The sequence below is a fragment of the Pimephales promelas genome, chromosome 1 (assembly GCF_988280905.1).
Source record: "Pimephales promelas chromosome 1, fPimPro1.hap1.1, whole genome shotgun sequence".
Classification (NCBI taxonomy): domain Eukaryota; kingdom Metazoa; phylum Chordata; class Actinopteri; order Cypriniformes; family Leuciscidae; genus Pimephales; species Pimephales promelas.
In genome coordinates, this window is record NC_142769.1 from 52,083,503 (window position 1) to 52,096,581 (window position 13,079).

General features: G+C 37.6%; 1 protein-coding gene across 1 annotated transcript in view; it reads left to right on the forward strand.

Annotated features, from left to right (window-relative positions):
• LOC120485496 (uncharacterized) overlaps positions 1–13,079 on the forward strand; it is a 37,332-nt gene that overhangs the window by 13,660 nt on the left and 10,593 nt on the right. Inside the window, 8 exon segments of the mRNA XM_089131757.1 lie at positions 221–259; positions 433–554; positions 2,124–2,220; positions 7,976–8,079; positions 8,322–8,405; positions 8,495–8,562; positions 8,651–8,734; positions 11,851–11,905. Coding sequence (XP_088987883.1) covers positions 221–259; positions 433–554; positions 2,124–2,220; positions 7,976–8,079; positions 8,322–8,405; positions 8,495–8,562; positions 8,651–8,734; positions 11,851–11,905 — 653 coding nt within the window.

Sequence of the window (13,079 nt, forward strand, 5' to 3'; positions counted from 1 at the left end):
TCCTCACACCCTTTTTCTTTGCACATTCTGTGACTCTCTTTGCCTCATTCAATAATCTCGGTCCACTTTGTTGCTAAACTTACTTATGTGTGCATTGAATTAAACTTAGCTCATATGTGCATTGAATATTGTTATGTTTTGCATTGAGTAACACAATTTAGGCTACTGTTTTGTTTCTTTAAGTACTGGATTTGAACCTCTTGTCCTTTTTTCATAACAGCATTAAACATGAGTGATTCCAGAGCAGCAGAAAGAGCAGGTGAGTTTAAGTCTGAATGCTCCTGTAACAATGACTGTGAGGGTCTTTGTGATTTGCATATCTAGTAATTGGGAGCTACTGAATACATAGTAAACCATTTTTTTGAGCAATATTTGTATTTATTTAGTGTTATTTTTGCTAATGGTAATTTTCAATCTGAATCTTGATTGTAGAAGTGTTAAAAAAACATAAATACACCATAAAAGAAGAACTCACACATGGGATTTCAGGAAGAGTGTTTCTGGTGAGTCCAGATGAAGATTCCCTTGTGGTCAAAGAGATCAACTACAGAGATGTAAGTACAAGCAAGAGTTTATTAAAGTATTGAACGTAAATGTGTCCCAACTCTGGCATAAAACCTGTGCCAAATCCAAATGTGTGTGTTAGGGCTGGGCGATATATCGCACGATATTGTTATGTGCATCTAATCAGTAAAGCCGGTTCCTTGATTAGTAGTAAATCACCTTCACCTGCTTTCAGATGGACGATATGAGTGTTAAATTAAACTGTTATTTAGATAATTAAGTGATTAATTTAGTGATGATTGAGCATTATTGAAGACAGCTGATGATAACAAGCAGAATCACTGAAGGAGAAAATCACAAATTGTAAGTCACCATTATGGAGATCAGTGTCTGCTTTAGTTGGGCTCTTGACACTTTTACTTTCACTTTAAATTATGTTTGTCTGCTGCTATTGATTTATAGTAGTCAAATAAGACATCTGTGATCTGATAGTGTAGATTATGCTTTGACATAATCATGCTTGATCTGAAAAAATGAATTCTATTTTTATGATTTGCTTTAATTTGTTAGCAACAGTTTTGTGGTTGTGTTGCATATCTGTATTTTTCTTATAACTTACAATTTTTAATATATATTCTGATCAAATCACTCTCATCTTTATTTAGAAACAGAGATCAATAATCAGCCTGTGTATCTCAATTGTGGGGACAAAATTAACCCTTGTTACCACCAATCACAACTCATTAATGGCTCCCATCATGCATTGTGGTATGAATAAATTATGATCTGAATTGTCTATGTAATTTACTTTTTCTACTTGGATATTCTACCCGTCACCGTTGTTGAGAAGCATTGACTGCATCTTGAGGTCTGTGTGTGCCTAAAGGAAAGATTTTTTTTTTTTAAAACAACTTTTGAGAAATCTGTCTATTTACATTCTGGACATTTATGCAGAATCTCAGTTATACATTAACCAACAGAATAAATTATAGACAGAAATATCGAATGATGAATGTCATTATATGACCAACAGATATAATTCAGATGCAATAGCAAATTAAAATATAAACTTTGTATCATAAGTGTCAAGACCCCAACTAAAGCAAACACTCATCTCCATAACGGTGGCTTAAAATTTTAGATTTTTTTTCTTGTGATTCTGCTTTAGGTGTCTTCAATAATGCTCAATCATCACTCATTTAATCACTTAATTATCTCATTAACTTTAACACTCTTGAGTGTGGACTTATACACTCCCAGGTGTGTTAATTTAACACGGGAGATTTTATCGTGACGAAGAGCCGTAGTTCACTGACCAGCTGAGCCATATCGCATTAAATATCGCTATCTATATGTCCTCGATATTAACGCGATTTGGCTCAGCTTGTCAGTGATCTACGGCTCTTTGTAGTAAATGCCGCTCCATCTAAAAGCAGGTGAAGGTGATTTACTACTAATCAAGGAACCGGCTTTACTGATTAGATGCGCATAACAATATCGTGCGATATATCGCCCAGTCCTAGTGTGAAGTGATCCCTGCAACAAGCGGAAATAAAGCTAGATTGATTGAACATATTAATATGATCCTATAGATAAACATCACAATGTGTTCTTTGCAGAATGTGAGTTTTAATCTAGACGCAGTCAAAAATGAAATCAACATCCTGAAGGATCTGCAGCATGGATATATCGTTCGTTACAAGGACTCCTTTGAAGGTGTGTCTGTTTAAATTATAGAAAGAGAATCATAGCAATGTTCCTTCAGTCTGAAAGTAAATTTTACAATTTTTTTTTTTTTTTTGAAAGTGTGAAACCTTTTTATGAATGTGAACAACAAACAGTTTTGGGGTAAGATGGAGAAAGATGAGTGATGTGAATTTACTTTTAATGTGTAATATCTAGAAGTTTTGACCCGAAACTCAATTTTCATCAAAGGGGTCCAAGAGGGGTTGTGTGGTTGAAATCTAAAAAAGTATAAAATACTTCCCTCACGAAGCAATTTGATTCATGGAATGTGAGGAATGCTAAAAAAACATGAAATATTGTTATATTATTAATTTTAAAGGAACACTCCGACTTTTTGGGACTTTAGCCTATTCACCTTACCCCCCAGAGTTAGATAAGTCCATACATACCTTTTTCATCTCCGTGCGTGCTATAAGTCTGTTTGACGCACCCACCGCTAGCCTAGCTTAGCACAAAGACTGGATGTGAATGGTTGCAGCTTTCATACTGATCCAAATGAGTGACAAAATAATGCAAACGTTTTTCTATTTACATGTTGTGGTTTGTATAGTCACAGAGTGTGCAAATATCAAGGCCATATGAGACACAGACATCTTTTAACCGTATAAATACTATATTTTCTGAGGGCGAAGCACTGCTACTTGGGCAGAGTGATAACAATCACCTGAGACGCACCGTGACGAGGAGCAGAGAGTTCGCTTCGCTCAGCGTTGGAATAAAGAGTCAGCAATTACTAACGTTAGATAGAAAAGCATAGTTTATCATGGGTGTTTGCTTTATTGTATGAGCTGTGACAATAAACAGGGGAGACCAGGTAATACAGTACCATGTTTCATTGATTTCCAACCAAAAACGCACCCAGATTTATACATATCACATGAATAAATAATTATTATTACAGGAATCAATATATTTTAAATGCAATTTATTAGCTGAACCAAATGTAGCCTATATAATATACAGTATTGCATTACTATAGGATAGAATAAGGGGAAAGTAATAGCACAAATTGTTTTTGCACAATGAACTCACAGCCTATCGTACCCTTTTGCACGCTCAAGTTATTTCCATGGTTATTTCGAATTTAGGCTGTAAATATACGTTTACGTTATTTCCATGGTTATTTCGAATTTAGGCTACTAGGCGCGCCGCGCGCAGGGTGCAAGTTCAACGCGGTGAACGCGCTCGTTTTTTTTCCCAAGCGCGTCCGCACCGCATCAAGATAAAAACATATTCATACCCTAATCATATAATAGTGTCACTAACGTTACATTAGCTCTGGCTAATGGCACTGTTACAGTAGGTCATCTAAAAACAGAACACTTACCTCAGCCGCAGGTGATCCACTTGTCCTGTCTGTGCTATCGATGGGATGGCCGTATCCTTCAGCACATTATGGTCCGTGTGGCAAATTCCATTTTTTCAAAATAATCGTCCATTGAAATGTACCGAGCAAACATAATGTCCCTTGATAATCTATTTAGGTGTGTTTGGATAAATATCCAGAGTAAGTAAGTTTCTGAGTAAGCCATTTCTTCATCCAGTCAGCGTTTTTAGTAGGAATTCTGTGAAACATGGTATTACCTCCCCTGTTTACTGTCGCAGCTATTTACAATAGAGCGAAAACCCATGACTCTAAACTACGCTTTTACTATTTATAAATTGCTGACTCTGTTACCCAAACACTGAGCGAACTCTCCGCTCCTCACCACGGCGTGTCTCCGGTGATGCGGTTATTACTCCGTCAAAGTAGCAGTGCTTCGCCTTCAGAGAATAGTTCCCAGATTTTATACGGTTAAAAGATGTCTGTGTCTCATTTGACTTTGTTATTTGTACATTCTGTGACTATACAAACCACAACATGTAAATAGGAAAACGTTTGCATTATTTTGTCACTCATTTGGATCAGTATGAAAGCTGCAACCATTCACATCCAGTCTTTGTGCTAAGCTAGGCTAGCGGTGGGTGCGTCAAACAGACTTATAGCACGCACGGAGATGAAAAAGGTATGTATGGACTTATCTAACTCTGGGGGGTAAGGTGAATAGGCTAAAGTCCCAAAAAGTTGGAGTGTTCCTTTAATACTCATAAGTCACGTGTTCACTCAAAACATGACAACATTATTTATTTATTTTTTATTTTATTTAACCTTTATTTAACCAGGTGAGCACATTGAGAACACATTCTCATTTACAATGGCGACCTGGCCAAAAAAGCGTCGAGGTACAAAAAACATAAGTTACACATAAAATTACAAGACAAAGTAGTACATAATTAACATAGAAAATTAATACAGATCCGTAGATCAAGTGCACAGATCAGGTTAGCATGTACAATGGTCTGACAGTAAATTTGCTAACAATGATTTAAAAGTGATTAGTGGGACAGTGGATTCAAGTTTCAAAGATTTTTGAAGTGTATTCCAATCATTAGCAGCAGAGAACTGGAAGGAGAGGCGTCCAAACGAAGTACGAGCTTTAGTAGCCACCAGAGTGATATACCTGCTAGAACGAAGGTTCATAGTGGGGATCGCTCTCGAAATTAATGCTTGTAGATAGGGTGGGGTTTTACACAGTAAGCATTTATAGATAAAAAGATACCGATGTTTTTGACGCCGGGTATGTAATGAAGGCCAGCCGATTAAACTGTAAAGGTTGCAATGGTGAGTGTTATATGGAGCATTGGTGACAAAACGGATGACACTATGGTATACAACATCAAGTTTCCTAAGGAGAGAATTTGAAGCTATTCTGTAAATAATATCACCGAAATCAATAATTGGAAGAATAGTAATTTTCACAAAGGCAAGTTTGGCTGGGAAAGTAAAGGAGGCTTTATTACGAAATAAAAATCCAATCCTAGATTTGATTTTAGCTTGAAGCTGATTGATGTGGGTCTGGAAGGAGAGTGAAGAGTCTAACCAGACCCCTAGGTATTTATAGGTATCTACCCACTCTATTGCAAACCCGTCTAAAGTTATGATACTTTTTGAACAATCAAGTACAGTGTGAGATCGATCAAAAAGCATAACTTTTGTTTTGCTAGAATTTAAAAGCAGTTGAAGGGAACAGAAAGAGTGTTGTATATTATTAAAGCTTTCTTGGAGGTTGTTTAACACAGTGTCCAACACTGGGCCAACTGTATAAAGGATGGTATCGTCTGCATAGAGGTGAATCATTGAGTCTCCTGCAGCAAGAGCAACGTCATTGATATATATAGAAAATAAAGTCGGCCCGAGGATTGAACCCTGAGGCACCCCCATGGAGACAACAAGAGGACTGGAGAGTAGTCCCTCTGACCTAACACATTGAAACCTATCAGAAAAATAATTTGTAAACCAAGCAAGACAATCATTAGAGAAACCCAGGTTTTTCAATCTATCAATTAGAATGTTGTGATTGACAGAATCAAAGGCCTTGGCCAGGTCAATAAATACTGCTGCGCAGTAGTTTCTGTGATCAAGAGCAGTTATAATGTCATTTAGTACTTTAAGTGTGGCTGAGGTGCACCCATGACCGGCACGAAAACCTGATTGCATGTCAGAAAGACTGTGCTGGGATTCGAAATAATTGATAATTTGTTTATTAACAATTTTTTCGAAAACCTTTGAAATGCAAGGGAGGATAGAGATTGGTCTATAGCAGTTTGGGTCTAATCTATCCCCTCCTTTAAATAACGGAATTACTGCCGCAGATTTCCAATCTTTAGGTAGTTCGGATGAATTGAAAGAAAGGTTGAAGAGACTGGTGATGGGGGTAGCTAAGATTGCCGCAGACAGCCTTAAAAAGGAAGGGTCCAAATTGTCTAGTCCCGCTGATTTAAAGGGGTCAAGATGCTGCAGCTCCCTTAGAACGTCTACTGTCTGAACAGGGGCAAAGGATACACCTGTGTGTATCGATTTTTGGCTTCGTTAAAAAGTTGACGATCTCGAGGGTTTTTCGTCACTAATGCAGTACGCCATAAGATGTTCTGATGATGGCTCAGGGCAGTGAGTTCTGGGGTGAACCACGGGCTGTATCTACTTTTAGTTCTGAGCTTCTTGTACGGGGCATGTTTATTTAAAACAGCTAAAAAAGAATTTTTAAAAAATGACCAGGCATCCTCAACTGAAGGGATAAGGTCAATGTCCTTCCAGGATACCTGAGCTAGATCAGCTAAGAAGGCTTGTTCGCAGAAATGTTTTAAAGAACGTTTATTAATGATAAGAGGAGGCCTTTTAATTGCAGACCCATTACGAACACATGCAGTTATACAGTGATCACTGATGTCTTGACTAAAGACACCTGAGATGTATTTAGTGGGCAAATTGGTTAGAATAATATCTATAAGGGTGCCCTTATTTACAGATTTCATGTTGTATCTAGTAGGTTCGTTAATGATTTGTGTGAGATTGAGGGCATCAAGTTTAGATAATAAGTTGGAAGAAGCGTTAAGCATATCCCAGTTTAAGTCGCCCAACAGTAAAAACTCAGAAGATAAGTGGAGAGCAATCAGTTCACATAGGTTGTCTAGGGCACAACTAGGTGCAGAGGGGGGTCTGTAACAGGCAGCTACAGTCAAGGACTTATTTCTAGAAAGGTGGATTTGCAAGATTAAAAGCTCAAACTGTTTCGGCAGAGACCTAGATAAAATGATAGAGCATTGTAAAGCCTGTCTACAATAAAGAATGACTCCGCCTCCTTTAGTGGTTCTATCTTGACGGTAAATATTATAACCTGGAATTGAGACTTCTACATTTTTAGTAGATTTCCTAAGCCAGGACTCAGACACTGCTAAAATATCAGGGTTGGTTGAGTGTACAAGGGCAGCAAACAAATCCATTTTAGGAAGTAAGCTTCTGATATTAATGTGCATGAACTTCAAATTATTACTATTACAGAAGTCTGCATAAGAGATATCCTGAGGTGTTAAAATGGTATTATTTGCTACAGGGCCAGGATTTAATTCAACATCACCCGAGCAAAGTAAGAGCAATGTGAAAATTCTGCAGAAGGCAAGCAGAACAGGGCGTTTTGAGTATTGGACCGGATAGATATATAACATGAAAGCACACAGTGTAAAACACAAGCTGCATTCAATAAAATACAAGAAAGCACAAAACACACAGACAGAAGAGCACAAGAGAATGAGCGAATACTCGTTACATGCCCTCATGACAGAAGATAAACATTCGGAGGATGAATGTCTGAATCCCGACACATAACCGATAGTTACTGCAGTCTATCTAATGTTGGTCCACCAATAGATTTGAAATATTTTTGTAGTTTTGGCCAGATTACTAGTTTTGAATGAGTGATCTGAAAGGTTTTCAGACCGAAATGAACGGGTCCAGATCGGATCCGGATAGGGTCTGCCGCAGATCTAGTCTGGATCCGCAATCCTGATCTGTTCCGGATCCGTTGCGCTGTGCAAGTGGACTCCGTTCCGGACCTTGTTCTTACCTCCGCGGCAGATCCGTTCCGGAGTCAGTTGCTTTGTGGGAAAGCGAAACCCCCATTCTCGTCATCTGACGTAACTCGGAGTGACTACGAAAGGGAACTATTTTTTGGGGCAGACTGGAGGAATGAGGCTGATGAACATTTTTTTGGAAATAAGTTCCAAAGAATGTCCAATGCTTTTGACTGGTAGTTTATACATATGTAATTTCCCATATTTTTAAATGAACATATTCCATAATAATACATCATTGGTTTTATTTTTGGACGTTTTTTTTTTTATGATGAAGAATCTGGATACTTCTACATTGTGTCGGAGTACTGTGCAGGAGGAGATCTGGACAAGAAAATGAAGGAACAAAAAAATAAACATCTTCCTTTCAAAGAAGAACAGGTGAGTGTTAAAGGCACTCTATTGAGTGGTAAATGGTAAATGGACTGGACAACAAAGCGCTTTATATTTTTTCCTCACATTCACTCACTCATTCATACACCGACGACGGTGTCAGCCATACAAGGCGCCATCCAGCTCATCCAGCAATGACACATGCAAGCTTTTAGAACTCAAATATACCAAATAAAAACAAGTGCATCGCATGGAATACATTATTGCTTTCTTGTTTCTTCTGTGTGCAGATCATTGACTGGTGTGTTCAGATTTGTCTGGCTCTGCAGCATCTCCATAAGAACAATGTTCTCCACAGAGATATAAAACCAAAGGTAGACGTTGACAAAGGTCATTTAATCATGTAATAAAATGAAAGGTGAATGTGTTTGTGTTCATGTGATGATTTATGGTGTTCTTCTAGAATGTGTTTCTGACTGAGGAAGGTTACATCAATCTGGGAGATGTTGGATGCTCAAAAGTGCTGCAAAGGTGAAATGAAATAGGATTAATAGGATTTTTGAAGGGATTTTGTCTGTTCCATCCATTTGAATTTACATATCTGATTTCTCTGTTTTAGTGCTGATGAATATGCAACATCTGTTGTGGGTACAGATCTCTATATCAGCCCAGAGATCTATGAAAATAGACACAATTCAAAAAGGTTTGCTTTTTTCTAAAATATTTGGTACAATGAGGCCTGGTTTCACGGCCTTTGTTTAGTTTGGGGACGTATCGTCAGCGATATTTAATGCGATATGGCTCAGCTGGTCAGTTAACTACGGCTCTTCGTCACGACAAAATCTCCCGTGTGGGAGTGTATATGAGTCCACACTCAAGAGTGTTAAAGTTAATGAGATAATTAAGTGATTAAATGAGTGATGATTGAGCATTATTGAATACACCTAAAGCAGAATCACAAGGAAAAAATCTACAATTTATGGTCACTGTTATGGAGATGAGTGTTTGCTTTAGTTGGGCTCTTGACACTTATATTATTAATTTTATATTTTAATTTGCTGTTGCATCTGAGTGACATCTGTCAGATGAACAAACATAAACAATTATAAAATGATGTGCGTCACATAATGACATTCATCATTTTATATTTATGTTAGTGATTTATTCTGTTGGTTAATGTATAACTGATATTATTCATAAACATCCAGAATGTTAAATATAATATAATGGATTTCTCAAAAGTTCTAAAAAAAGTTCTTAAAATCTAAAATTTTAAGCCACCGTTATGGAGATGAGTGTTTGCTTTAGTTGGGCTCTTGACCCTTATATTATTAACTTTATATTTGTATATCTATCAGATGAACAAAAACAAACAATAATAAAATGATGTTGGTCATATAATGACATTTATCATTTGAAAGTATGTCTTTAACCTCCTAAGACCTGGTTGTCCACATACGTGGACATCACATTATTGGTTGTGTGTCCAGGGGTCAGAAAGTAAAAGTCCTGCCATAAGTTTATTCCACCCACAGCAAAAACTCCAGTGTTAAATGAACTTTACTGGGAGTTTCTTTGGATCCAGACTCAAGAGTGTTAAAGTTAATGAGATAATTAAGTGAATAACTGAGTGATGATTTGGATATTATTGAAAACATGATGTTAACTAGCAGAATCACTGAAGGAGAAAATCTATATTTTTAGTCACCGTTATGGAGATCAGTGTTTGCTTTAGTTGGGCAGGTGAACTTTAAATGCTTTACTAAAGATTTTGTTTAGCTGTTTTAACAGCTGGATGAACAAAGAGATCAGATGTTCAAGATCATGTTAGGACATAATCATCATTAGATCTGAATCACTGAACTCATTTAAAGCCTACTCTCTGATTTAAAAGTACAATGATCATAACAGCATCACTGTGATTTTATAACATTAGATCCAGATTCAAAATAAACCAGATGATATCTTAAACGTTGTTCTGAAAAATAAAAATCTTTCTTTTAGGCACGCACAGACATCAAGATTCAGTGTATGAATCTCAACAATGGTTACAAGCAGAATATTCAAATAGGGAAAGGAAATTACTAAGACAATTCAGATCATTATTTATTCATACCGCAATGCATGATGGGAGCCATGAATGAGTTTTGATTGGTGGCACCCAGAATGAACTGCAACATGCTTTATAATTGTCACCATTGTTGAGAATCACAGGCTGATTCTTGATGTCTGTGTGAGCCCATAAAGTATTTAGAATAGAACAGCTTTTAAGAAATCTTTTGGATAATATTTACATTTTTGAAAATGTTATACTGTGTAATCAAAAAGGTTAAACTCTACAAATGATTTTCGTGACAAATGATGATTATGTCAAAACATAACCAACCTCAGCGCATCAGCTTTCCTTGTTGTTCATCTGGCTGTTATATCTCATGTCCAGCAGCCAAACAACATCTAAAGTTAATGATTTAAGAGTCAAGAGCCCAACTAAAGCAGACACTGATCTCCATAATGGTGACTTTAAAAATGTGACGTTCTCCTTCAGTGATTCTGCTGTTTATCATCAGGTGTCTTCAATAATGCTCAATCATCACTCAATTATTCACTTTATTATCTCATTAACTTTAACACTCTTGAGTCTGGATCCAAAGAGACTCCCAGTAAAGTTCATTTAACACTGGAGTTTTTGCTGTGGATGGAATAAAAATGTGGCAGTACTTTTACTTCCTGACCCCTGGACTTTTCCACTCAAAACTCGGGTCTTAGGAGGTTAATTTATTCTGTTGCTTAGTGTATAACTTAGATTCTGCATAAATGTCCAGAATGTTAAATATAATAGACGCGATATGGCTCAGCTTGTCAGTGATCTACGGCTCTTTGTAGTGAATGCCGCTCCATCTGAAAGCAGGTGAAGGTGATTTACTGCTAATCAAGGAACCGGCTTTACTGATTAGATGCGCATAACAATATAGTGCGATATATCGCCCAGCCCTACTCGTTACTGTTTAGTTCATTCACCTGTTTACCTGTCATTATCAGTTAATTTGCCCCAGCTGTGTCCTGTTTGCCTGATCTGATCCCTGTGTATTTAAGGCTATGTTTACACAGAAACGATTCTGAAGATAAAACGCAAAAGTGGCGTTGCATTATCACTTTTTATTCTGCGTTTAGACGAGCGATTTTTGGTGTGAAATCCGCATGCGGATGGTGACTCAAAAATCTATGAAATTCACTGTAGTATGCACTCCAGGCAGCTAAAGAGTGCATACTACAACAACACCAAACCCACGCGCCTGCGTACAACCTTCACTGTCAAGCAGACTTTTGAGTTTTACCATTTACATGGGAACACGACGGTGGAGCGTTTTTAAGATTTCCACTCTGAAGGGTGGTTTCACTTTTTTGCGTTTTTAAGCCCCATAAACGCCGTCGCCGTGTAAACGAAAGGCACATCTGATAAAATATTTTTACGTTTTCACCCGCGAGCATTCTCGTGTAAACAGGGCCTAAGTCCTGTGTTTCAGTCTATTCCTTGTTTGTCATTGTCGCGACATGCTTGGTTGTTCTGTTCATGTTTCTTATATATCGTTCTAGTTTGTTAAATAAAACTGCTGCATGGCCATCCTGCTTCAACCAGCCTGTAACAATAACTAACATATTGGGGACAGGTGTAACCTAATTAACAATCAAGGAGATTAACTAGAACACACTTTAGCAAGCAGACAGGGAAAAACAAATCGCAATGAAAACAGATACATAGATTTGACACTAGCCAATATCAATTCACGGTACTAATTGGATTATACTGTCTTTGTTTAGTGACATCTGGTCGTTGGGATGGGTGCTTCATGATCTCTGCATGCTGGATATTTGGGTGAGTGTGTGTGTGTGTGTGTGTGTGTGTGTGTGTGTGTGTGTGTGTGTGTGTGTGTGTGTGTGTGTGTGTATATATATATATACAGTGCCCTCCACAATTATTGGCACCCCTGTTTAAGATGTGGTTGAGGACTTTTAAAAATTCTCCCTTTTTTTTAAACAACATAGAATCCAAATGCAAAAAAAGAGAAAAATCCAACCTTTTATTTAAGTACATTACTTTGGTGGTAAAAAAAAAATGTAAAAATTTAGAAAAATAAAAACTTCAAATCCTGTGTCCCACAATTATTGGCACCCCTAACAATTCCGCTGAAAAATGTAATTGATTTTTTAAAAAATATATATTTTCTGTAGTTGCTAATGTTGGTCAGGATATCTAGGAACTTTTAATTAGTAATTCATGACTTCCTATTTCCCTGGGGTATAAATATGACATGACACAGAGGCCTAATTCTCTTACCCATTTGTCAACATGGCAAAGACAAGAGAACACACCATTCAAGTAAGGCAGATGTGTGATGACCTTTATAAGTCAGGCAATGGCTACAAGAAAATAGCCACTCACCTTATCTTGCCCGTATCTAAAGTTAGAAGAATCATTAAGAATTTTAAAACAACAGGAACAGTGACAAACAAGGCTGAAAGAGGTCCCAAGTTTATCTTGCCACAACGCACTGTGAGGAGGATGCTAAGAAAAGTAAAAAAAAGTCCTAAGCTCACTGTCACAGAATTGCATCAAATAGTGGCATCTTGGGGTCACAAAATCTCCAAAAACAACCATCAGACGCTCTCTACATGCCAACAAGATGTTTGGGAGGCATGCTAGGAAAAAGCCTTTTCTCACTAACACTGACAAACGTAAACGTCTGGAGTTTGCCAAGCGGCACTGGGACTTCATCTGGGATCGTGTGCTTTGGTCGGATGAGACTAAGATTGAGCTTTTTGGCAACAAACACTCTAAGTGGATCTGGTGTAAAACAAAAGATGTGTATGCCGAAAAGTACCTCATGCCCACCGTGAAGTATGGTGGAGGATCTGTGATGCTGTGGGCCTGTTTCTCTTCCAAAGGCCCTGGGAACCTTGTTAGGGTGCATGGCATTATGAACACTTTGAACTACCAGGACATTTTAAATAAAAACCTGATGGCCTCTGCCAGAAAGCTGAAGATGGGT